Source organism: Heptranchias perlo, chromosome 4, assembly GCF_035084215.1.
Source record: "Heptranchias perlo isolate sHepPer1 chromosome 4, sHepPer1.hap1, whole genome shotgun sequence".
NCBI lineage: Eukaryota > Metazoa > Chordata > Chondrichthyes > Hexanchiformes > Hexanchidae > Heptranchias > Heptranchias perlo.
Window position 1 is genome coordinate 89,441,554 of NC_090328.1, and position 24,837 is coordinate 89,466,390.

The 24,837-nt window shown below is 40.4% G+C and overlaps 1 protein-coding gene and 1 long non-coding RNA gene across 2 annotated transcripts in view; one reads left to right on the plus strand and one right to left on the minus strand.

Annotated features, from left to right (window-relative positions):
- The window catches only part of glis3 (GLIS family zinc finger 3), a 554,300-nt gene extending 542,911 nt beyond the window's left edge, over positions 1 to 11,389 (minus strand). The window contains exons 1-2 of the mRNA XM_067983286.1: positions 11,064 to 11,389; positions 7,108 to 7,616 (exon numbers count right to left, since the gene is read on the minus strand). Of these exons, the coding sequence (XP_067839387.1) occupies positions 7,108 to 7,501 (394 nt within the window). The 5' untranslated portion in view covers positions 7,502 to 7,616; positions 11,064 to 11,389. The remainder of the gene's footprint in view (positions 1 to 7,107; positions 7,617 to 11,063) is intronic.
- The window catches only part of LOC137321096 (uncharacterized), a 50,872-nt gene continuing 33,026 nt past the window's right edge, over positions 6,992 to 24,837 (plus strand). The window contains exons 1-2 of the long non-coding RNA XR_010962710.1: positions 6,992 to 7,245; positions 18,145 to 18,300. This is a non-coding gene — a long non-coding RNA (uncharacterized lncRNA). The remainder of the gene's footprint in view (positions 7,246 to 18,144; positions 18,301 to 24,837) is intronic.

The window sequence follows — 24,837 nt, forward strand, 5'->3', positions numbered from 1 at the left end:
AAATATCACTATGAAGGACAGTAAAAGTCCGATTGATGCTCACAGAATAAATAATCTTATCCTTGAATGAATGTTGAACATTTGTGCTTATGTAAACTGGATTCTATCCACATGCACAATGTACTGCAGGGAAAACAGGTAAATAGTTAACAAGAGCAAATATCCTGTAGGTGTTGAGACTTGCCTTTCAATCCCATGATATGATAATGACAGGTAAATGACATAGAAGGGTATACAGTCTAACACAAATCCATGTAAATTATTTTTAAGGTGTATACTTAATTTTAAAGTCAGTTTGTGTATGGTACTTTTAAGGTTCTTCTTATTGGCTCTAAGTACAATAACACTTCTGCACCAAAATAAAATGTTTTAAAAAATTACAGTGAAGCAAATTCATAGTTAAGAAAATAAATTACCCTCTCTCCATTATTTGCATAAAGTGCAATTACAACTCTTAATTTTTTAATTACAGCAATCAAATTTTCCATTTTTTTTTACTAAATATAAGGAAGGGGAGAGATTTAATCGGCAAAGTAGTGGGTCTTTCTGAAGTGGAAGGGGTGGGGTGGGGTGGCAATGTCTTGGACCTGCCTGGGCCTGGGGTGAGGGAAGAGAATAATTGGAAAAGTAGAAGGCCTGGCACAAGTGTACTTGGGGCATTGCTAGGAGACAGAGGCAAAGTTGAATTGCACTGTGTATATCTTTGTTCTTCCGCTCACTCATCAATATCCAAAAATTGTAGAAAAATGTCCCCAGGTACTTCATAGAGGAAGAAAGGAATGGACACTGAGCAGCTGTGGGAGAGTTAGGTGCAGTAACCAAAATCTTGGTCAAAGATATGGGTTTTGAGAGTGTTTTTAAAAAAGGAGGAGGGATTTAGGAAGAGAGATTTACCAAAAACAGAGCCGGGATGACTGATGGGTCTGCCACAAAAGTGGAGCAGAACGGACAATGCACAGAAGGCCAGAGTCAGAGGACCAGAGGAGACAGGGGAGGATGCAAGGCCGGAGAATATTGCAGAATTAAGAGGGGTGAGACAGTGGAGGTCTTTTAGATGACAATAAGGAAGTAAAATTTGATTTTGGGGAATAAGGAAAGTCAAAAGATGGGGATGAGTGGTGGCTAAGTGTGGGATAGGATGCAGACAGTGGAGTTTTGGATGACTTGTAGTTTATTCAGGGTGGAGGATGGAAGGCTGGTGAGGGGATGAAAACAATGGATTTGGTCTTCCTGAGTTCAATTGGAGGAAATTATGTTTCATCCATGACTTAATTACAGACATGCTGTCTGATAGCACATATGTGGTTGTGGGTCAAAATGGTGGAGAGGTGGAGAGTTGGAGCTGGGTGTCATTAGAAAATATGTGGAAGTTGATCCTGCTCACTGGGTCTCAGGAAACCAAGTTGAGCTGGCTAGGCCATGAACTTGAAGAGGATGCTATACTTAAGGTCGGAAATGTTCTTGAGGCCCAACATGAACTAATGTGGTTGGGGGAGGTGGTTAGAGTGAATGGAAGATGGGATGATTATTACATTATAAATTTTATTTTTTTGGTGTATATAGTAGGATGGGTGACTAGCCTTTGTTTTGAAATTAGTTCTCAGGATATGGATGACACTGGCTGGGCCACAGTTATTGCCCTAGCTGTCTCGAGAAGGCGGTGGTGGCCTTCTTCTTGAGCGTTCTTGGCCTTCTTACAACTGAGCGGCTCACTAGGTTTCTTTACAGCATTAAGAGTCAATCACTCGGTGTGATAGAGGAATCATATGTAGCCCAGACCAGATAGGAGTGACTGTTTCCCTTTCCAAAAGGATATTAATGAACCAATTAAGTTGTTCAGTTTCATAATTTATCATGGTGGGATTTGAACTCAATTTCTAAGCTGTTAGGCCAATACAATAACTACTATGCTATCATATCTGTCATTGGACTATTATTTGTCAGAAGAACTTTTTAGCTGGAATGTGATTTGGGACAATTTTTTGCTGCTATGATTGGTAAGAATCTTTTTTGGTACACTGTAGCTGTACAGATTATTATTTTTTTAAATAAAGAGCAAAAACATTTTGTGCATTGTGACAGAGATAAAGAAATTAGCAAACAACCAATTACAAAACAGAAAAAGACAGGGATTACATCCAAAAAGCAATCAATTAGAAATAAGAACAATAGAGACTAAACATATGTGACCACTGAGGAAGAATAAAATTGACAGGTGGTCATGGCAAAATATATTCATGGTTTTGTCTACAGTTTAATTATATATGTACTGAAACTAGAATTATCTTTCAATAAACTTTTAGGAATATCACCACAATTATTGAAGGTGCAGTTACACTGCTACTTGTGTATGGATTCAAGTTGGTTTTGGATATGAATTGACACAAAAGTAGCACTATAACTCGAGGTCAAGTTATTAATATGATTTTTGAGTGCACTGAATCAGCAAGGTGTAAGACACCCACAAGCGTTAGTGGTTTGGTTTTGCATGATGTGTGGTATAACTCCAGCTCAGTATGGAACTATATTTTGAAAGTGCCAAAGGAATCCACTGTGAACTTTACAAACTTACTTTTCAATCATTTTCATGTTAGAAGAAAGCAGACACTCCCACCCACTCTCTACTATTATAAATTGCCCATCTACAGAGCAGAGCTGTGTATATGCATCTGAGCACACATGCACAGAACTTTGTCAGTGACATCAGTGCTACCTGCAGCAGTATAACTCTCATCTGCTTCACCAAGGATTGCATTCTACAGATCTGCGACTATAGGGTAGATTTTCTGATTGCAAGAAACGTTGCACTGGCACTAACAGGGCTGGTGGGGACTGATAATCAGTACTTCCCAATCTCATATGTGCCCTGTTCATAATGTCCAATGCACCATTTTCTGATATGCATTAGCTGCCAGCACCCCTAGTTCTTACAGAATTCCAGAAGCTTCATTAAGCAAACCAATGAAGGAAATGAAGGTATTGCTCTTGGGCCTAATATTACATCTGCCCGTGGAAAGTGGGCTTTAAAGACCAAAAGCATTATTATAAGTGGAGAGGAGAGCTCTTAAAGGGACATAACTTTTTTTTTAATTAGTTTTTTGTAAATATGGGGTTGCTTTCAAAGTGTGTCTAACATAGGTTTCCATACTTGATGCTCTCAGAAGGCATACAAAGGAGATCAGCTGGCAACAAAACCAAACTGTCTGCACCCATTATGCCAAACATGTCTGTAGACCTTGGCACACCTATCTGGCAATAATTGAAGTGAAATGCTCCCACAGGCCTCAGAATAAGCATGGGAACAGTTGCAGAGTTGGGCCATTTAATGCAAGGACAGCTGCAGCCACACACCTGCTCCTCCTCGCACAACAAAAATAATTTTAACACTTACCTTTTCAGGCCGCTTCATCACCAGGGTTTACTGAGCAGAGTGCCCATGGAGCATGCTCTGCCCAGTAGGTCATTAAAATTGCATTGGGGTCCTATATACACATCATTGAACCCTGATTTGCATAGATTATTGAGGCTCCCTCCTGAATTAGATGGGCACCCCAGAAGGCCCAGGTAAAATGGTGGCAGTGCAGGAACGGGCAACAAATCAGCCACCTTGACTTTTAACTCCACCTACTGCCCCGTTTCCACTGGGCAGAGGAGGTTAAAATATTTCTTCCCCACTGAACAGTTACATTACGTGGCTATACTGCATTTCACAAAATGCAGGGGATCATTTATAGCACCCATCTGGCCATCCTGCAGCCCTGCTGTGTGTCAGTAACTGAACATGCCCCATGCAGTCGGAATGTGTTAACGGTGCTTTGCACAGGGAATCCTGCCAAGATTTCAGTGCATCAATTCAAAGAATAACTTGTACCCTCTATGTGTGCCATGCTACTTTATGGCCATGTATGCTAAGTATTCAAAGGGCTACAAGATTGTCTACCAGCTTTGGAGATGTGAGCAGTAAGAGTACTGTTCATATAACGCATTTTGTGGCATGTATACTTGAGACACATATTTGCTATAGGAATCCAATGGGTACCATTACTTTGACAGCTTTCCTCAGTTCTGCCATCTTCTGTTACATTTGCAACATGGTCCACTGAATTTTTCAGAGAGCAATTAGTTATCTCCAGGATAGGCATTTTGGACAACTTGGGTTAGTCTTTGAGTGCCCTCTTTGGTAACTATATTTTACCCTGCTACATATAACAGCGCTATCTTTAAATATGCCCTGGTGTTTTAGGAAACCTCCATTGATGAGAGCGTAAATCTTTAAATCTTTTCTTGTGAAACGGAAGTTTAATTCACAGGATTTACTCACTTGAATTTCAAAATAATTCTTTAAAAAGATATATTTGTTGAAGGCCATTAGAGAAAATCATATTTAAGACTTCAGCTGTAATTTGCTCACCACTGCTTTTGCTACCTACTGAAGTTTGAAATAACACCTCACTATCTTACAAATTTCAAAGCTAAGTAGGTTTTATTTCAGTGCAAAATGCAAAGTGATACAAAGTATTAAAAGTTGCTAAAATCGCAACATTACAATGCAAAATGTCTTAATTCATTGCATTCAAAACCTTGTGATTTTCCACTTGTTAACAGGGAAAACTGTTCATTCACTTTCATTCTGTGCATTCAATTCCATTTTAACAACCAAACCCATAGCTTTAATCAGGAAGTGAAATATGGGGGAAATAGAAACTATCGCACACTTCACTACTGCAGTGCTCCAAAATCTAATTTTCGTGCACGCAAGCTCCCGGGGCAGCACAAAGGAAAGGCAGGAGCTTACCATATACAATTAATTAGGGGCCAAATTAGAAGATCCAGAATGACAGCCATATCAAACCATTTATTGATCCATTGTTCAATAGGACCAGCACAGTGTCCCACTACAGCCTTTGAGTACCTTGGGAGCACTGATTGTGAAATTTCTATTTTTATATCTGTAGTATAGCTATAGCCTAATTGCTTTGGGAGAATGTCAAACATTAGTGACATGAAGCACATTGACAGTTACAAAATTATCTGTTCTAATATAGCAAGCATTTCTCTGGACCATTTAAATTTCTTTTCAATTAAATGCAAGCTCCTTTCGGAATCTAAAAATCCATCCAACTTTGTCCCACCCTACGAAACCTAAAAGGAGTCAATGGCATTATGCGTTAGAACATTATTACTTTTATCTCTAGGCTCCTGTTCAGATTCAACCAACAAACTAGGGATACAGTATAGGGCTCCTCCTAACAAGAGTCAAAAGAGAAATGATTCCTCGCAATATTAGCTCATTTTCTAATGAGCGTAAATTCAGAACAAAACAAAACCTGACCAAGCTGTGTAGGTTAGAGATAATGTAAGCTCTGGGAAATCTGGATTAAAGAGCATTAAGAATGGAAACTGATGTTAAGGCCATAGCTGGAGTATTGTGTGCAGTTCTGGTCACCACACTACAGGAAGGACGTAACTGGAGAGAGTGCAGAGAAGATTTACAAGAATGTTGCCAGGGCTTGAAAATTGCAGCTACGAGGAGAGATTGGATAGGTTGGGGTTGTTTTCCTTGGAGCAGAGGAGGCTGAGGGGTGACTTGATTGAGGTGCACAAAATTTTGAGGGGCCTAGATAGAGTAGACAGGAAGTACCTGTTTCCCCTAGCGGAGAGTTCAAGAACTAGAGGACATACATTTAAGCTGATTGGCGGAAGGATTAGAGGGGACATGAGGAAAACTTTTTTACCCAGAGGGTGGTGGGTGTATGGAATTTGCTGCCCGAATTGGTGGTAGGGGCAAGGACCCTTAACTCTTAAAAAGTACCTGGACCTGCACCTCAAGTGCTGTAAGTTGCAGGGCTACGGACCGGGTGCTGGAAGGTGGGATTAGAATGGGCACCTGGTAGTTCTTCGAGCCAGCGTGGATATGATGGGCCGAATAGCCCCCTTCTGTGCTGTATCTTTTCTATGGTTCTACTCTTGAGAGACTAGGGTAGAAGACCAGTGAAGGATCATCATGTTGCAATTAAATCATGCCAATGACTTAAGAATACGATGAATGGTCACTGAAGTGCAAAGCACAGAAGTGTTGGTGAGCAGCTAACAAAACCTCCAAGGACTGCTTTACAGAGTTGTGTTACTGAATAATTTTAGTGCATCACACACTTTCAAAAACAGTGAATTCTGATGTATTTTTTTTCATATTCACACCCTGACTATTCTAAAGAACATCTAATAAAGTACTATAGATATGTAAAGCAATGTACATAGTGATTCCCTGTTAGTATATCTCAAATAAATTGTCAGCTGGATGATCATTGTGCAAAATGTTAACTTTGAGATCTCAAATCAATATGTATCACAGTGGGAAGAGGTCCAGATACAGAGTAACGAGTAACTGAAAGAACGAAGGGATTCAGGTGACATCCCATTAACAGATAACAGTTTGTAACCACCATTGTAACCCCAAAATGTAATTACTTCCTTGAAATCATTCCCATGTATTCTTTATTTTATAATATATAGAGGGAACTTTATTGTACTGTTTTTGCAGGATACTCCATGTAATCCTTGTTTGATGGCATATACTTAATGATTAACGATTGCGTTAGAATCAGTGTGAGTCATCAAATGGTAATTTGCAGTTCAATAACTGAGAATAACAGACAGTATGTATTATAAAGCATTACATTTATAAATGCTGGTTATTGATTCACTACATGTGCTGTAGGAGTCCTGTGCAACAATTACCAAGCAAAAGGTTAAAAAAGCTGGCAGTAATAGATTAGAAAGGGTCACTTACTATTTAACCAAGCATATTTTAACTTACTGACAGAATGCTGACATCACCATCAACATGCAAAGGCATGCTTAAAGCAGTGGATCAGGACAGGTCAGTTGGTTATTAATCAATCATCCATTTATTCAAATACCTTTTGCTCAGCAAACGAAATAGGAGACTATTTCGAAAAGTAATATGTTCTGTACAGAACAAAAAAAAAACTTTGAAAATTCTCAGCTGATAAATTCTTGGACTTCTGGTGTGTGTTTGTCAGCTGATTTTATCTGTACAGATTAATATACACATGGATGTTCAAGTAAAGACAACAAAATCCATACCTTTTATACTGTTGTTTGAAAAAATGCTTCCAAACTCCGTGTGTTTTGGTTTTGAGAATAGGACTGTTGAATGACCCGGCGGCTGGGGTACTTGAAAAGTATGTGTTGTTACTACTTGCCTTCTCGGACTTAAAGCAGGTAAATGGATGACATTTTCGGGCATGCTGCTGTTTTGAGGTGTTGCAGTAGGATGCTGGCAGCCATTCAGTGACAGTTTTGTATGGATATTGTTTGCGAGCATTCCAGTAGCGGGACTTGGTGTAGCGCTGTTAGAAGACGGGCATGGTGTATCTGTCTGAATTCTGATGGGGGGAATCTGTTGTCCGTTGATCAAGGCTGGCCCCTGAGGAGTGCCCGCACCCCGGTGGTTAATATTACAGGGTCTTCCATTCATGTTTAAGAGCGATTGGGTCAGCAATAAAATATACTTAAATTACCCACAGACTTTGTCAATCCGGCAAGAGTTAATGAGAGTTCACTACATTATCCATACCAAGTCAGAGAATATCCTGTCAAAATAGATAAAATGATAAAAAGCAAAATTTACTAAATATAGGATTATTATCTGGACATAAACATAAATGATTATATATACAAATATTGGTCTAATCTGATGAACAACCATTGCTGCTATGTTTGTTATACTATAATCTTGACTTTTCGGTTCTGAAAATTTCACATACTTACTTGTGTTAAATAATTTTATTTGCATTTTTGTCCGGAATTAACGTGAATAGTTTAAGTGAGTAACGGTGCATGCACTCGGACTGCACTATGTAAACGAAATTACAACATAGTGAGCATCAATCTAATGCAACTAATGTCTATAAATGAATAGTTTATCGATTACAGTGTTAGGGGTCAAAACTTTTTTTGTGGTTTTTATAGACAGCAACTGAAAGCAATCAAAAGTCAGACCTCGCTTTGGCCTCTTTTACGTTTCCCACGCTTGGCAAAGATAAAAATGTTAGCTCAGTGAACACAAATATTAAAGCAATTCCACAGATATTGAGGTTGTCGATATTGTTGCATCACAGCGTTGGAGCCGAATTCATAAAAGCAATGACCTGGCTATTCGTGTCAGCTCTATGCTTAAAACATGAGCTGACATTCAACATGTCGTATTAAAGGCGAAGAGCTGCTGACTGCAGGATATATGTGATTTCTGTTGCGATTTTCAACATTTCTAAACTAGATTAATTCTTTGAGTGGATCAAATACACCACCATGTTTCTGGAATCTACGGTATGAGGACGGTAGAAAATCAGTTTGGATCAGAAAACGGGTCAGAAAAATGGGAAACTGAAAAATGTCTAATATTGATACTAATTATTTCGATTCGTTGGAAATAGAATTTAAGGAAGCCTCCACATGTCGTCTCTTCGCCTCAGTAGATTTTGCAAAATATCAAATCCGTCCTCTTAATTCATAAATTCCTACCGTTATACTTCAGAAATTGGGTCTATTTATTTTACAACCTCTTCTCACCCCCGCAAGGTCCACTAGATTATCTCCAAGAGGGATTGAGTTGAACTGGTTCCGAATGTAGATATTTGAACGGATCATTGTTTAGCAATTACAGATAATACCGCCACATTCGGTATTGTGTCACTGGGAAGGAGAGCACAGATCAATAAATCCAAAATTTGCAATGTGTATCTTTGTGTGCAGCAACACTGACATTTCTGTCAGGTTTGTTTAAAGGAAGCCAAAGAAATTACAAACTGACAGGTGTACTATGTTGAATGCTGGTAATACATTGAAGTTAGGCGTTCTACCCTATGTGTTAAAGGCACTAGAGAAGAAAATTCAATCCAAACCAAATCCAAGTGATGGAATCCCAGAAACTAGCTGACAGGTGAAATGTGAATCAACCGTGTCAGAGTAACCGGGCAGTACTAGAAATAATTGGTAATCTGCGTGTCACGTAAGGGGGGGGGGAGGAGGAAGAGGAAAGGAAGACGACCGAGTTACGTTCACCTACTGTTTCCATGTAAAACACTTAGACAAGATTCGAGCTGGTGAGAATGTCAGCAAGGAAAAACGGAATTTTGTGCCACAGCCGAGGGTGAATTCTGTCCAAAGAGAATTGAAGCAAGAGCTCGATCAAATATTAGTGATCAAATGTCAGCGATCAATTGTGGCAGAGAAGCAAAAATGTAACAGAGTAAAAACTATAGCCAGGATGACGCACTCCATGTTGTTGGGGCAAAATCCAGGGGCGATGCTGTCGGAGTCGATGTTTGAGAAACCAGATCTAACGTGTGATGAAGTTTCCATTGAAAAGTCGACCCCTCACGAAAACCACATACAATAAACAAAAAAACTAATAGCAAGCAGCTGACAAACGGGTGCATTCGGGGAGAGAGGGGATGCTCCTGTCAGCAAAGAGAAACAGATTCACTCTAATCATAAATAAGCTAAGCATTTAAAAAAAAATAAAAAGCGATTACGAATTTTTAAAAAAACACAACACGAATGACAATGGCTCGCAGCAGTCAAAACAAAACATAGATTTTAATATTATTTTCACTATCAGAGGAAAACACGGGAACTTGGCATCCATTAGAATAATTAGATAGAACTAAGTTAATTATGTAAATGTATAAAGTTATATATAAAAAGGCGCGATTTTGTGCACCTGGCGGCACCAGGTCGAGCGAACACCTCTCCGAGCAGCAACTCCGGCAACACAGCCCTCGAGCCACCGCAGGGTCCACACAGCTGGACATTGTAGTGAAAAGATAATTCACCGCATTTTAAAAAAGTCACGAGATATTTATAATCAAAGCTTAAAAAATAAACTTCCCAACGTTAATATCCGTGGTAGAGCCATCTGCAGCTATTATTGTTTAGGTTAGACTAGTATAAATGCCAGTAGTGCTACGATGCGGTAAATTACTTTAGAGATTAAATAAATAAAAGTTATGCATACACCATTATACACTGGCGACATAAAAGGAAGGGGAGGGGAAGACTGACCTTTCCTAGTAAATTTGCAAGCGGTGCTATACACAAGTGCTCACTGAAAGAAAATTACTTTTCACACTAACGCAGTTACACGCCTTCATTCCAAGGAGAACAGACAATACTTTGAAGGATTTCTCATAACATCAGGAGACAGTCGCAAAGGGCATGCTCGTTTTGCAATTAAAGTATTTAATCTATGGGCATCTTGTGGATTTGGGATTTAATTGTGAACATTTTCTGTTGCTTGGATGAGGGCAACATCCCTCTCAGGCAATTCTATCAGAAGGAAAAGAGCAGAGCGGCTAATCACTGGCAGCTTGATCCGCACTTCGCGTTTCCTATTTTCAGTTCTATCCCTGCTTCAGGTTTAGAGTGCCTCTAATTAACTTTACCAATTTATAATGGCAACTAAAAGTGAGGAAACCCTGCCAAAGCTCAGCCTTTATATACTCCTCTGTAAAAACAATTTATGTTTGACACAAACCCTTTAGTCACCTACAGGCTGAGAACTCCACCTGTCATAAATATACCGCTGCAAGTCGATATTTGCTTAAAAATACATGTTTTTTTAAACAAAACTTCCATAGTGTTTTGTTGTTTCTTCGCGAGATTAGCCATCACCAGGCGTTCACTTTAGTCCCATGTCTATCAACTTTATAAGAACTCCTTTAACAAGTAAATTTGCCTGTTAAAAAGTGTCACATTCGCTCCATTTTATGTTTGTACACCTTCGAATAAGTTTTCTGCTCATTAAAGTATATTTCTACTACTTGTCACCTACGTGTTTCGACAAGTTCAGATCCAGAACAGACCGACAATAAAAACGTAATGGCGATACCTAACTCCATTATATCTATCATGACAGTTATGACAGTAGCATTTCACATATATTCTAAAACATTCAATCGCTAGCAACTACAGTTATTTGCACACGGATATGTAGTTAGTTTTTTGTTTGTATCTTGTTCAAATAATGAGCCACTTACCGGGTAGTTAAAAGATTTGCACAACACACTGCAAACACCCTCATGACAGAGAGTATCTCTGGATCCAGGCGAATATTCCACAGTGAAGTTATTCAGCGTTCAAAGATGGAGCAGAGGCTGTGTCGCCAGTGAGTTTTCCCAGCGGATCTCACTCTGGCCGTACAGAAGCTTTTCCTTTCTCTTTTTTTTGCGGAGGGGGGAGGGGTTCTGGTAACTTTGTTAACTTTAGGATCACTGCTGTATACTCGAGTGTACTCGTGCTTGGTGTTATGTTGTGAGTGTAGCTGTATCTATGCCAGTGACTGGAGCTGTGTGTGCGCGTCTGTGCTCAGCCCAGCTCGACTGCGGGGGCGGGTAATTGGTGACCGATTTGTGGAAGCTCATTCAACCAAGGACTTGGGAGCTGCTACAGCCATTCGCTGGAAGAACTTAAGCATGTCTACGCTCTTACATTTACAGCTGAGTATCGAACAATGATGATGATATTTACAGAGACATTCTGCATTGGAAAGTTGTTTTCGTTTGGTTGTCGTAAAGATACTTTAATATGTGTGCGTATTTGAATAATTAGCATAAATGCAATATGCTTACTGTACAATGATACCTGTACACTGACTGCATTTACACACACGGATGTGGTATCGGCGAGTCGATTGGAAACGAGTTATCTTGCTCCTCTTAACAATTAACGACTCTGAAAACACTCTAAATTGACGAATTAGTAACGTCGGTGCGTTCGGGCTGATTTCAATGCGCGATGGCAGTAAATAGGTTATTGCAGCCATTTGTAAGTTGTTTTATAAGGGAAAATGATCAAGGCTATTGTTATTCAATAGCCCTTGAAAAATTGGAAGGACGAAGCAATAAAAGGGTTGAACTATAATTACAGGGGCACTACAATTTGATCGCCCATGGCGTTGCTCACGACATAAAATGTCATTTAAGTGTTGTCCTACACACATGTTTTGCTAATCCGTTGCCCGCATGCGTGTGATACACACTCATACATAATCTAATAAATGAGAAGGAAATATTGAATCATCCCCTCCCAGTTTATGACCTTGGTAACACATTCTTGAAAGGCATTCTTGTAGTTGAAGAACTGCTCCCTCAACCCCCTTGGTTATTGTGTCATTCCTGGTTACTCACTTGGTTACCACAACCCACTGAGCAACGAAGAACATGAACCAATGGCAGATGAGATTCCTCACTTACATTGTAACCATGCACTAATCATAACACTGAAAACGCTACCATGAAAACCTACACTCACAGAAGCCTCGTGTGATTACTGTTGGTTAAATGAGCATGCTATAAAGCGACACAAACATTTGAAAAGGTCATAATTATTATTAGACGTTGATGTGCTCGAAAGTGAGCATCATTTGAAATGGTCACATAATTTTACCAAATAAATTGGCTTAATTAGTGGATTTCCCATGGCATTACATGCGGGAAGTCAGAGGATATGGTTTCTCTCATGTCTGTTGTGTTCCTATTCTGTGTGTCTTGTGTTCTGCATCTCCTTTTCCTTTTCATCTGTGTTCCCCTTCTTTGCTTATCTCTGGTCTTCTGATTTTCTTTTGTTTTCAAGTAGGAAATGGGAGGTAGCCAACAATCTGGTGGGGAAGGGAGCTGCTGGTTGCATTTTTAGGTTGTGGATTGGGGGAAAATGCAGCTTGTAAGACCGGAGAATCGCCTTTACATCCACTCCTGCATTTTATATCTCACTTGCTTCACCCTCCCATTGCATCCTCTACTGTATTTGACTTGGTGCACTCCCTCCCCACTACCCATTATGCACCATCCCCTCTCTATTACACCCTCTCCTTTCTACTATCCATTGTCCACTACATATTTCACTCAGCACCACTTGCTCATTGCTATTGTCTCACTGACCTATTTTGTTTTGTACTGCTACCTTGCACTCTGTATGCACCCTAACCTGTGGTTGCCTTGTTACTGCACCTCTCGTCCCCTCTCCCATCTCTTATACCCTCAGGCCCCTCCTCTGTGATTGTATGCCATCCCCATCCACCCCATTTACTTATCCTTCACATCCCTATCTTTTCATTCTGTATTACCTGACCCTTGAGCTCTATTCCATGCCCAGCTGGCCATCAGCCCCTCTATTCACATTCCCTGCCTCTTGCTCCTTATTCCCAGTCCTCTTGAACCCATCATCTGCCTACCACAAGCCAGATCACAGGCCAAGGAAAAACAGAGATTTGGGCCAGGTAGAGGGCCTGAAAACTGTGGGACACCAGCAAAAGAAAAATTGAGTCCATGCCGGAAGGACTCTAGGCTGGAGGGGCAATGGAGAATATTTTCCACTTGCCTGGATGAGTGCAGCTCCAACAACACTCAAGAAGCTCGACACCATCCAAGATAAAGCAGCCCGCTTGATTGGCACCCCATCCACCACCCTAAACATTCACTCCCTTCACCACCGGCGCACTGTGGCTGCAGTGTGCACCATCCACAGGATGCACTGCAGCAACTCGCCAAGGCTTCTTCGACAGCACCTCCCAAACCCGCGACCTCTACCACCTAGAAGGACAAGGGCAGCAGGCGCATGGGAACACCACCTGCACGTTCCCCTCCAAGTCACACACCATCCCGACTTGGAAATATATCGCCGTTCCTTCATTGTCGCTGGGTCAAAATCCTGGAACTCCCTTCCTAACAGCACTGTGGGAGAACCGTCACCACACGGACTGCAGCAGTTCAAGAAAGCGGCTCACCACCACCTTCTCGAGGGCAATTAGGGATGGGCAATAAATGCTGGCCTCACCAGCGACGCCCACATCCTGTGAACGAATAAAAAAAAAAAAATTGACTCGGCACTGGGACATTAATCTGCAAAGAGGTGGATGCTATGCTTGTGTCGACAGCCAATAAGTGTTGGAGCCCCACTGAAGAAAAATTATAAGCCAAAAAGAGTTGGGGCTGAGAGCAGGGGAGGCTGGCCAAGGATGCAAAGCTTGGATACTGTAAAGCTTGGGAGGCAACATGCCAGCATTTTAAAAGAAAGTGCAGCGAATACCACTGACATTAGTAATCAAGTTTGCGGCAGTGGTGGCCAGAGCAGCTTGAAGAGCTGGGGAGGGAGTCTAGAATGAGTCAGGGTTGGAGCAGGAGAAGGGAGCCAGATACCATGTAGCAGACCAAGGAACTGCAGTAGACTAAAGAAGCCCAAAAGAAGGGAAGATGGATGATGAGAATTGGGAGGTAATATAGCACCACCAGTGGTGGGAAGCCTGCAAATACACTGTGACAAATAATTGTTTATATTTAAAATTTCCATTATAGGTGTTTGCATAGCCATATTCAGATACACATGTTGGCATAAAAGCATTATTCAAACATAGTGACAGCAAGCAATAAGGCTTGTAAACAGGTGCATGCCATAGGCAAGACATACGTACATAACACACATACAGCCTCAACAATGTGTGTACAATCATGCCTATTATCACCAATATATAAGTATGTAAGTATATTCAGAATCATACAAATATTGTTTTAAATGTATATAAATAATATAAGGGTAGTCAAAAGAAGCACTGGACTGATTAGCCACAAAAAAAGGTCTTCTTGCGGAGGCAGAGGGCATAGCAGAGGCACTAAATGAATACTTTGCATCCGTTTTTACTGGAGAAGAGGATGCTGCCATTGTAGCAGTAAAGGATGAGGTAGTAGTGATATTGGATAGGATCAGGACAGCTACAACACTGGCATCTACCCAACAATGTGGAAAATTGCCCAGGTATGTCCTGTCCACAAAAAGCAGGACAAATCCAATCCGGCCAATTACTGCCCCATCAGTCTACTCTCAATCATCAGCAAAGTGATGGAAGGTGTCGTCAACAGTGCTATCAAGCGGCACTTACGCACCAATAACCTGCTCACCGATGCTCAGTTTGGGTTCTGTCAGGACCACTTGGCTCCAGACCTCATTACAGCCTTGGTCCAAACATGGACAAAAGAGCTGAATTCCAGAGGTGAGGCAAGTGTGACTACCCTTGACATCAAGGCAGCATTTGACCGAGTGTGGCACCAAGGAGCCCTAGTAAAATTGAAGTCAATGGGTATCAGGGGGAAAACTCTCCAGTGGCTGGAGTCATATCTAGCACAAAAGGAAGATGGTAGTGGTTGTTGGAGGCCAATCATCTCAGCCCCAGGACATTGTTGCAGGAGTTCCTCAGGGTAGTGTCCTTGACCCAACCATCTTCAGCTGCTTCATCAATGACCTTCCCTCCATCATAAGGTCAGAAATGGGGATGTTCGCTGATGATTGCATAGTGTTCAGTTCCATTCGCAACTCCTCAGATAATGAAGCAGTCCATGCCCGCATGCAGCAAGATCTGGACAACATCCAGGCTTGGGCTGATAAATGGCAAGTAACATTCGCACTAGACAAGTGCCAGGCAATGACAATCTCCAACAAGAGAGAGTCTAACCATCTCTCCTTGATATTCAACAGCATTACCATCGCCGAATCCCCCACCATCAACATCCTGGGGGTCACCATTGACCAGAAACTTAACTGGACCAGCCACATAAATAAATACTGTGGCTACAAGAGCAGGCCAGAGGCAGGGTATTGTACAGCGAGTGACTCACCTCCTAACTCCACAAAGCCTTTCCACCATCTGCAAGGCACAAGTCAGGAGTGTGATGGAATACTCTCCACTTGCCTGGATGAGTGCAGCTCCAACAACACTCAAGAAGCTCAACACCATCCAGGACAAAGCAGCCCGCTTGATTGGCACCCCATCCACCACCCTAAACATTCACTCCCTTCACCACCAGCGCACTGTACCTACAGTGTGTACCATCCACAGGATGCACCGCAGCAACTCACCAAGGATTGTTCGACAGCACCTCCCAAACCCGTGACTTCTACCACCTCGAAGGACAATCGCAGCAGGCACATGGGAACAACACCACCTGCACGTTCCCCTCCAAGTCACACACCATCCCGATTTGGAAATATATCGCCGTTCCTTCATCGCTGGGTCAAAATCCTGGAACTCCCTTCCTAACAGTACTGTGGGAGAACCGTCACCACACGGACTGCAGCGGTTCAAGAAGGCAGCTCACCACCACCTTCTCAAGGGCAATAAATGCTGGCCTTGCCAGCGACACCCACATCCCATGAACAAAAAAAAAAAGAGGTACTTGAAAATTGGCAGTACTCAAAGTAGAAAAGTTACCTGGTCCAGATGGGATGTATGCTAGGTTACGGAGGGAAGTAACGGTGGAAATTACAGGAGGCTCTGGCCACAATCTTCCAATCCTTGTTAGGGGAGGGTGCTGGAGGGCTGAAGGTTTGCAAGTGTTACACCTCTGTTCAAAAAAAGGAGAGAGGGATAAACCTGGCAATTACACGCCAGTCAGCCTAACGTCAATGGTGGGGAAACTTTTAGAGGCAAGAATCTGGGACAAAATAAATTGGTATTTGGAAAAGTATGGGCTAATAAATGAAAGTCAGCATGGATTTGTTAAAGGAAAAACGTGTTTGACTAACTTGATTCTTTGATGAAGTAAAGGAAAGGGTTGATGAGGCTAGTGTGGTTGATGTTGTGTATATGGACTTCCAAAAGGCATTTGCTAAAGTACCACATAATAGAATTGGTTAGCAAAGTTAAAACCCATGGGATTAAAGGAACCGTGGCAGCATGGATACAATATTGCCTCGGGAACAGAAAGCAGAGAGTGGTGGTGAATGGTTATTTCTCAGCCTGGAGGGAAGTACACAGTGGTATTCCCCATTGCGAGAGAGAGAGAGATTTAAAAAAACCTGGACTTAGATATAATTTCAAAGTTTGTAGATGACACTAAACTCAGAAATGTAGTAAACAATGTGGAAGATAGTAACAGACTTCAGGATGACAGACAGACTGGTGAAATGGGCGGACACATGGCAAATGAAATTGATTGAAGTGTGAAGTGATGCATTTTGGTAGGAAGAATGAGGAGAGGCTATATAAACTAAATGGTACAATTTTGAAGGGTGTGCAGAAACAGAGACCTGGGGATGTACATACACAAATCTTTGAAGATGGCAGGATAAGTTGAGAAGGCTGTTAAAAAAGCATATGGGATCCTGGGCTTTATTAAAAGGTATAGAGTACAAAAGCAAGAAATTTATGCTAAACCTTTATAAAACTGGTTAGGCCTCAGCTGAAATATTGTGTTCAATTCTGGGCACCACACTTTAGGAAGGACGTCAAGGCCTTAGAGGGGGTGCAGAAGAGATTTACTAGAATGGTGCCAGGGATGAGGGACTTCAGTTTTGTGGAAAGGTTGGAGGTGTTCTCCTTAGAACAGAGAAGGTTAAGGCAGATTTGATAGAGGTATTCAAAATGATGAACAGTTTTGATGGGGTAAATAAGAAGAAACTGTTTCCAGTGGCAGATGGACCAGAGCATACAGATTTAAGGTGATCGGCAAAAATGCCACAGGCAACATGAGGAAACATTTTTTTTTAAAAAGAGCGCGTTGCAATGATCTGGAATGTACTGCCTGAAAGGGTGGTGGAAGCAGATTCAATAGTAACTTTCAAAAGCGAATTGTATAAATACTTGAAGGGAAAAAAATTACAGGGCAATGGGGAAAGAGCAGGGGAATGGGACTAATTGAATAGCTCTGTCAAAGAGCCGGTACAGGCACTGTGGGCCGAATGGCCTCCTCCTGTGCTGTACCTACTATGATACTGTGTATACGTGCATGAATACATTAATCACACAAAACATATATAAATTGTTACATCATATAGATAGTTGTATAGATTCCATTGATAAGTGTAATAAATTTATCACCAGACTAGAATGAAATCTGATGAACAATGCAATTCTAGGATTACTAGATCATTTGATTTTAGCCTAGGTTGTTTTATATGGAGAATGCTTTAGCCCTTCGATTGCCAGCAGGTTCAGACAAATTCCAGATTCCAATTTTTTTAAAATTTAACTATACTGCTACTTTACTTCTAACATAAGATGGTCTATCTATTCTGTTTATTTAATAAAATTAAAAAGTAATGTTTTGTTTTGTGCATTTTCCTCTCTACTAGGTCCCACTGACCATTTGGAGATAGGAGCAATATCTGAAAGGTTGGTCTCTGATTGGCCAAACAAAAACTAATGGCGCCCCCACTCCAGCCAATTAAATCCTAGAACCACAAAGATTGATAGTCACATTCCAAGTATGGCGACATTAATCTTTGATTGTAAGTATCAAATATTTAACTGTTTACACTGAATGAGCTATCTTGTCTTTAGTGTCACCATCTCAATTGTGCAAAGATGAGATAACATGTTGTGGGATTGAGCTCAATACTGTTATTGTCTTTGTGAAGTGACTTTCCAGAAGACTGTTAATTTAGAAATCTCATTAACAGATTAAAGTCAGAAATTGTAGGCATGGGCAAACAAAATAACAGTCGGCTTTAATAAGTTGCCAGGGAGCCAGTTTAGATTTCTATCTCCCTGACTCTTTGGTGCTATAAATACTGCAATAATAAATGGTGTCATGTTGTCTTATTGATAACTTCCTGTGAAACTATCTCCACTTCAGTTCTTTTTCAAATTGTCAATGCACATTTGCATTGATTGTTGTCATGTAGGTAAACAGACACTGCACTCCAAAAGTAATTCCCTATGTGAATTGCTTTAGGATGTTCTGAGAAATGTGATAAGGCATTATATAAATGCAATCTATTTCTTTCTTTACCCAATAGCCACTTGGGTGAAGTACTGGAGAGCTGTCATTGCACAATCAATGTATCATTGGGGTAGGAATTTAGACTAGGCTATGACAAATTATATTATCATCTCAGTACTAACTGAGGCAGCTCAGAAGACTGAATTGACCAGGAAATTAATTCCATTTTCTGGACCTAAATAATCTGGGAAATAAAAAATTGTTGAATGATCTGGATCCCAGATTATTGGTATAAATGTGTATGCAGACATGTATTATTACTAATAACACTATGATAAATGGATGATATTTCCTTTGTGGCATATGAAATAATCTGACTGGAACTACTACTGATAGAAAGCCAAGATTATTTTACATCCTGAAACAAGGTACACAAATAGAAAGACATTCACATATGATCAAAAATCTTACAAGGCATACACTTCCTGAACACACAACTTTACTTCCTTTCGTCACATTTTTATGTCAACTTGTTTCCATTATAAATTTCTATGTCCACATTTATAATGGAAGTTGTCGATATAAACTTGCATTGTAATTACACCCTCCTACCAATGATGGCACCATAGTACCTAAGTTTTGTGTCTCCCAGCTTCTCAGCCTTTACTACAGAGAAGCTCCTATGTTCTAACCAACTCTACCTCTGTTTCCCAAATTACCTTTAAGTTTTAACTATAAATAATATTAAATTAAAGTATTACATAAAATAACAGAATATATGACTTTCAAATGGGACTGAATTATATCTGCATACCCTGGTTCTATTATCTTCCACCCTCTCACACTGCCTCATCTGAGGACTACATTTGGTCTTGACTCCCCACGTGCTACGTTACAGGACATTGACATATAATAAATTGCATGTGACTTTATTCATCAATTAAATCTGGATAATGTTTGTTTTTTTTTACACAGGAGATGGTAACAGAGTTGGGGGGAAGAGACTTCAGAAACTCACTCCACTTGGTGGCTGCAGCCTATAACTACATAGTAACAGTTGATATAATAAAATTGAATGGGAAATGGTGACATAGCAATTTACACTGGTAAATATTGACCCAAAGAGTAACCAAAAATTATGATAACAGGACACAAGGTTTGTGCTGGGGAAGTTCACGCTGTACACAAGATTTTTAATAATTTATATAGATATATGCATATCAGAGTCGACTTACCTGTTGACACTGTTTGTTTTTCAATTCCTTCAGCTATAGTTCTTAAAAAGTTTTGCACTCTTACCGGAAAGAAAGGAAAAATGAAACACGTGGGGTAAAAAAAATGTCTGACAATTCTATTGCCATTAAATATTTTTCATATTTCACAGATGACAATCAAATTTTAATCACTAAAACTTATTTCCTTTGAAAATGTGTTACATAAAAAAGTTACAAGTATAGAGTATTTAAACCTACAAAAATAGCTTAAATCAGCACTCTTACTGCCTTCAGCTACACTGTAATTAAACCAAAAAGGAACACAGTGCACCATTAAACCCAATCTTTTTAAAAAATCTCTTTACCTGACTAATTTTAACTGGTTCTTTACCGACCTTTTTAAACATTTAATAATCAATGTAAATAATATGAAGATTTTTGGGTACCAGTTATATCCCTGTCCTTGTATTGATTCACTCCCAACGTTTTAGTTGATTGACTTAACAGAATCAAATCTGGGATATAAAGCATATCCCTTCGATCATCAAAATATATGTTCTATTATTCGTACAATCTCTGATTCAATTCTATGCAATGCTTTGGAAAAGCAGATTTTCTTTGGAGGCATATGTGTATTGTTAACAGGTATCCATAAACAAAAGATAACGGGTTAGAGTGTGAAGTTAATGGTTACTTTACAGTTTCTACCAACTACAGTGTACTAAAAACGTTAGACTGATGATAACATACAAGAATTGGAACCATTACTTTAGTTAGTTAATTAGTTTAAGAAAACATCCAGAACTCAACGAAATAAACATCACCGTATTAAAGCTAAAGTATAAGTGGCTGGAATGAGACCGGTTATAATTTATTTGCCACGCCCAGGTTCAATTGAATGTTGGCACAAATACAAAGATAATTAATGATTTCGAGGAGCGAACGTTTTATGCGTGTCAGCACTAAGGGTCCACATCTGAAACCAGTTTTGACGAAGAGTCCATACCTGAAACGTTTACAAGTTTGTTCTGTCCATAAATGCTGCCTGATTTGCTAAGTGTTTTCAGCATTTTCTGTTTCTTCCCCCAGAATTCCAGTATTTTAGATTTTTGTTTATAAATTATTTCGTGCTTATTATGTAAAAGTATAAAGCGTGGTCTCAGTAGATCTTCCTGATTTACACAAACAATTTTTCTTTACACTGCGAGATTTAGCAAAAGTGACTTGGCCATCAACATCGCTTGTGAAGAAGTCGTTTTTCAAAATGACACTATATGCTGCAATTTGCTTCCATTCCACAATTGGCCTTTTCCTTTACAGTATAACCTAGGTTATGGATTACATCATTTATTCCCTAATATTGATTCATCATATCAATATTAAGTGCAGCTCATTGACATGTTATGATGAACTAATTCTGAAGTTAACAAACCCTCTGATGTATCTGGTTCCTGCACCAAGGCATTTTATGCACTTACAGATTTCAAGCACTGAAGCTTTTTCCTCTCCTTCCTACAAACATTGACATTTATTGTGAATTGATATTTGGAAAACATAATGCAATATGTAACGAGATCATATCAATGAGAATAATGATACAGATGAATAAGTATATATTTATTTTCGGCACAAAGATCTGCCTGGAATTGGATTGCACCTATTTTGTCATTGTATCTTAATACAAGATAAATAGGTCACCTGCTCGCACTCAATTCCAGCGAAATTCCCAATCATTTCTGTAACTTGTTTCTTTCCGACTCACATTACAAATATATGTAGCTTCAATTACGTCAATTTGTTTACCCTTTTTAAAATATAACCTTTATTTATAATTTTTAACAAGGATCCTAAGATCTGCGTACATTATGCTCAGTTATAATGTACTTAATGAAACAAAAACAACAAAACCTTCCCTTATTCTGAGGGTATGGATACTTATAATTTATTTGATTTTAAAGCAATATCTCATCTTTAGAATTCGATGAGGCAATCAGTATTAATACCAATAGATAGATAAGTAGACAGATACAGACTGGCCTGTGGTAAATACTATCGCAAAAACAGATTTTAGGTTTATCATTTGACTGAATTGATAATTACATAAAATGGATTTCAACATACGAAATGCTGTAATCACGTACTAGGATGTACCCCAGTCATTTGACAGAAAAAAAGTTACAGACAAGCGTTATCAGATGGAAGGGAATGCACTGGCGTCTGGGAATTCTAGTAATTTTTAACTTTTGAATAATTTGTTTAACAAAAGCTTGTCAGTTTGATGTGAAGTTATGGCGAGAAGCGAGTTCCTGTAAATCGTTCGATAGTGTTTTTTTCCCCTCTCTGCCGCATTGCACTATGCTTCCTTGTTCGTTTTGACGCAATGAGTTCATTCCAGCTTCAGTTTCTATGTACTTTTTTCTTTACTGAAACTAAGGACGAACCCGCTCGAAGTATTGCTGATTAGCTCTATTCTTCCACATAGAGCATTCTCCTGTAACAATCCAAGTTGAGCAATGGTTCATACACTTGACAGACTACAATAGTTTTAGCAATCGTCTGAAGTGCTACTGAAGTAATTATATCCACACTTAGCATAATCAAAGCCTCTATGTGGATGTTATAACTGAGCTGCTCAAGTGATTACATTCGTTGCAAGCTTTTAAAAAGGACCCGATTCCAAAAAGACATCTCACCTGAAAGTGTATAATTCCCTATTTTACTTCCCGAATGTTTTCAGGAGTTTTGTATATAGAGCATAAACTATAAAGAGGGAATGGTAGAAATGGCCCTGAAATCACACTAGCTGTGAATACCTGGTATATTCGTCTGAAATTTCTCTCTGCTATTTTAGCAGAGGTATTTATCTGTTTAAGGATATCTTTACACTGCAAGTTTAGCATCAATGCCAAGCAGTTCCAGCTTTGCAGTGGATTTAAACTCGAGAATGTAAATTGGGTTCCAAGGCCCAAAAATCTCTCAAGTCTAGTATCATAATATATTACAGCACAGGAGGAGGCCATTCGGCCCATCGTGCCTGTGCCTGCCCTTTGAAAGAGCTATCCAATTAGTCCCACTCCCCTGCTCTTTCCCCATAGCCCTGTAATTTTTTTCCCTTCAAGTATTTATCCAATTCCCTTTTGAAAGTTATTACTGAATCTGCTTCCGCTGTCCTTTCAGGCAGTGCATTCCAGATCATAACAACTCTACATTAAAAAAAAGCTTCCTTATGTCACCTCTGGTTCTTTTGCCAATCACCTTAAAAATCGGTGTCCTCTGGTTACCAACCTGGTAGTGGAGAGAGGGAGCAGCCCAGAGAAAGCGCTGGAATCTCCCCCCCCCCCCCCAACTCCTCGCAGCAAGCAGGAAGTGCCGCCAACTGCTCGAGCTCAGGGTTTCTGAGCTTGAGGGGCGGCTGGTGTCACAACATTGCACATGGGAAGCTGAGAGTTTCATGGATAGCATGTTTCAGGAGGCGGTCACCCTGCAGCGACAGAGTTCAGGAGGCGAGGGAGTGGGTGACCACTAGGCAGACTAGGAAGAACAGGCAGGCAGTGCAGGAGTCCCCTGGGAGTGTGGCACTCACAAGCTGGCATTCAGTGTTGAATACCAGTGAACAATTTTACAACACCAAGTTATAGTCCAGCAATTTTATTTTAAATTCACAAGCTTTCGGAGGCTTCCCCCTTCGTCATGTGAACGATGTGAAATGAAATCCTCGAAATGAGGATTTCATTGCAGAATCGCCTGTCTATCACCCTGACTATCGAATCCCCTATAACAACTGCATTTATGCACTTTCTTTTGCACCCCCCCCCCCATGCAACTGAGTCTCCCACAGTGAAATGAAATCCTCATTTCGAGGATTTCATTTCACATCGTTCACCTGACGAAGGGGGAAGCCTCCGAAAGCTTGTGAATTTAAAATAAAATTGCTGGACTATAACTTGGTGTTGTAAAATTGTTTACAATTGTCAACCCCAGTCCATCACCGGCATCTCCACATCATGAATACCAGTGAGAGTGATAACACCTCGGGGGAGTGCAGTTAGGAGCAAATCTGCGGCACTGTGGGAGACTCAGTTGCATGGTGGGGGGGGGGGGTGCAAAAGAAAGTGCATAAATGCAGTTGTTATAGGGGATTCGATAGTCAGGGTGATAGACAGGCGATTCTGCAACCATCTACGTGAGTCCCGCATGATGTGTTGCCTCCCTGGTATCAGGGTAAAGGACATCAGAGAGAGAGTGCAGAACATTTTGAGCAGGGAAGGGGAACAGTCAGAAGTCAGGGTCCATGTGGGAACTAATGACATAGGAAGGAAAAGGGTTGAAGTCCTGCAGTGAGAGTTTCAGGAGCTGGGGAGGAAGTTAAAAAGCAGGACATCAAAAGGTCATAATCTCTGGATTACTGCCAAGGTGCTAATGAGTATAGGAATAGTAGGATAAGACAGGTCAATGAGTAGCTGGAGAAACGGTGCAGAAGGGAGAGCTTCAGATTCTTGGGGCATTGGGACTAGTTCTGGGGCAGGAGGGACCTGTGCAAGCCGGATGGGTTGCACTTCAACAGAGCTGGGACCAATGCCCTTGCGGGGGAGATTAACTAGTGCCGTGGGGGAGGGTTTAAATTAATTTGGCAGGGGGATGGGCACCAGAATGATACATTAGAAAGGAGAAACAAGGTGCGCATAGGAGTGGGTAAGACAAATAGCACTAGAGTAAAGAATCATTCAGAAATAGGAAGGACCAAACAGGGAGCAAATGCAAGGCAGTCCAAGATCGGTTTGGAGTGCATGTGTGTAAATGCACATGATGTGGTAAGTAAGGTTGGTGAGCTGCAGGCACACGATACCACATGGGACTATGATATAGTGGCAATAACAGAGACCTGGCTC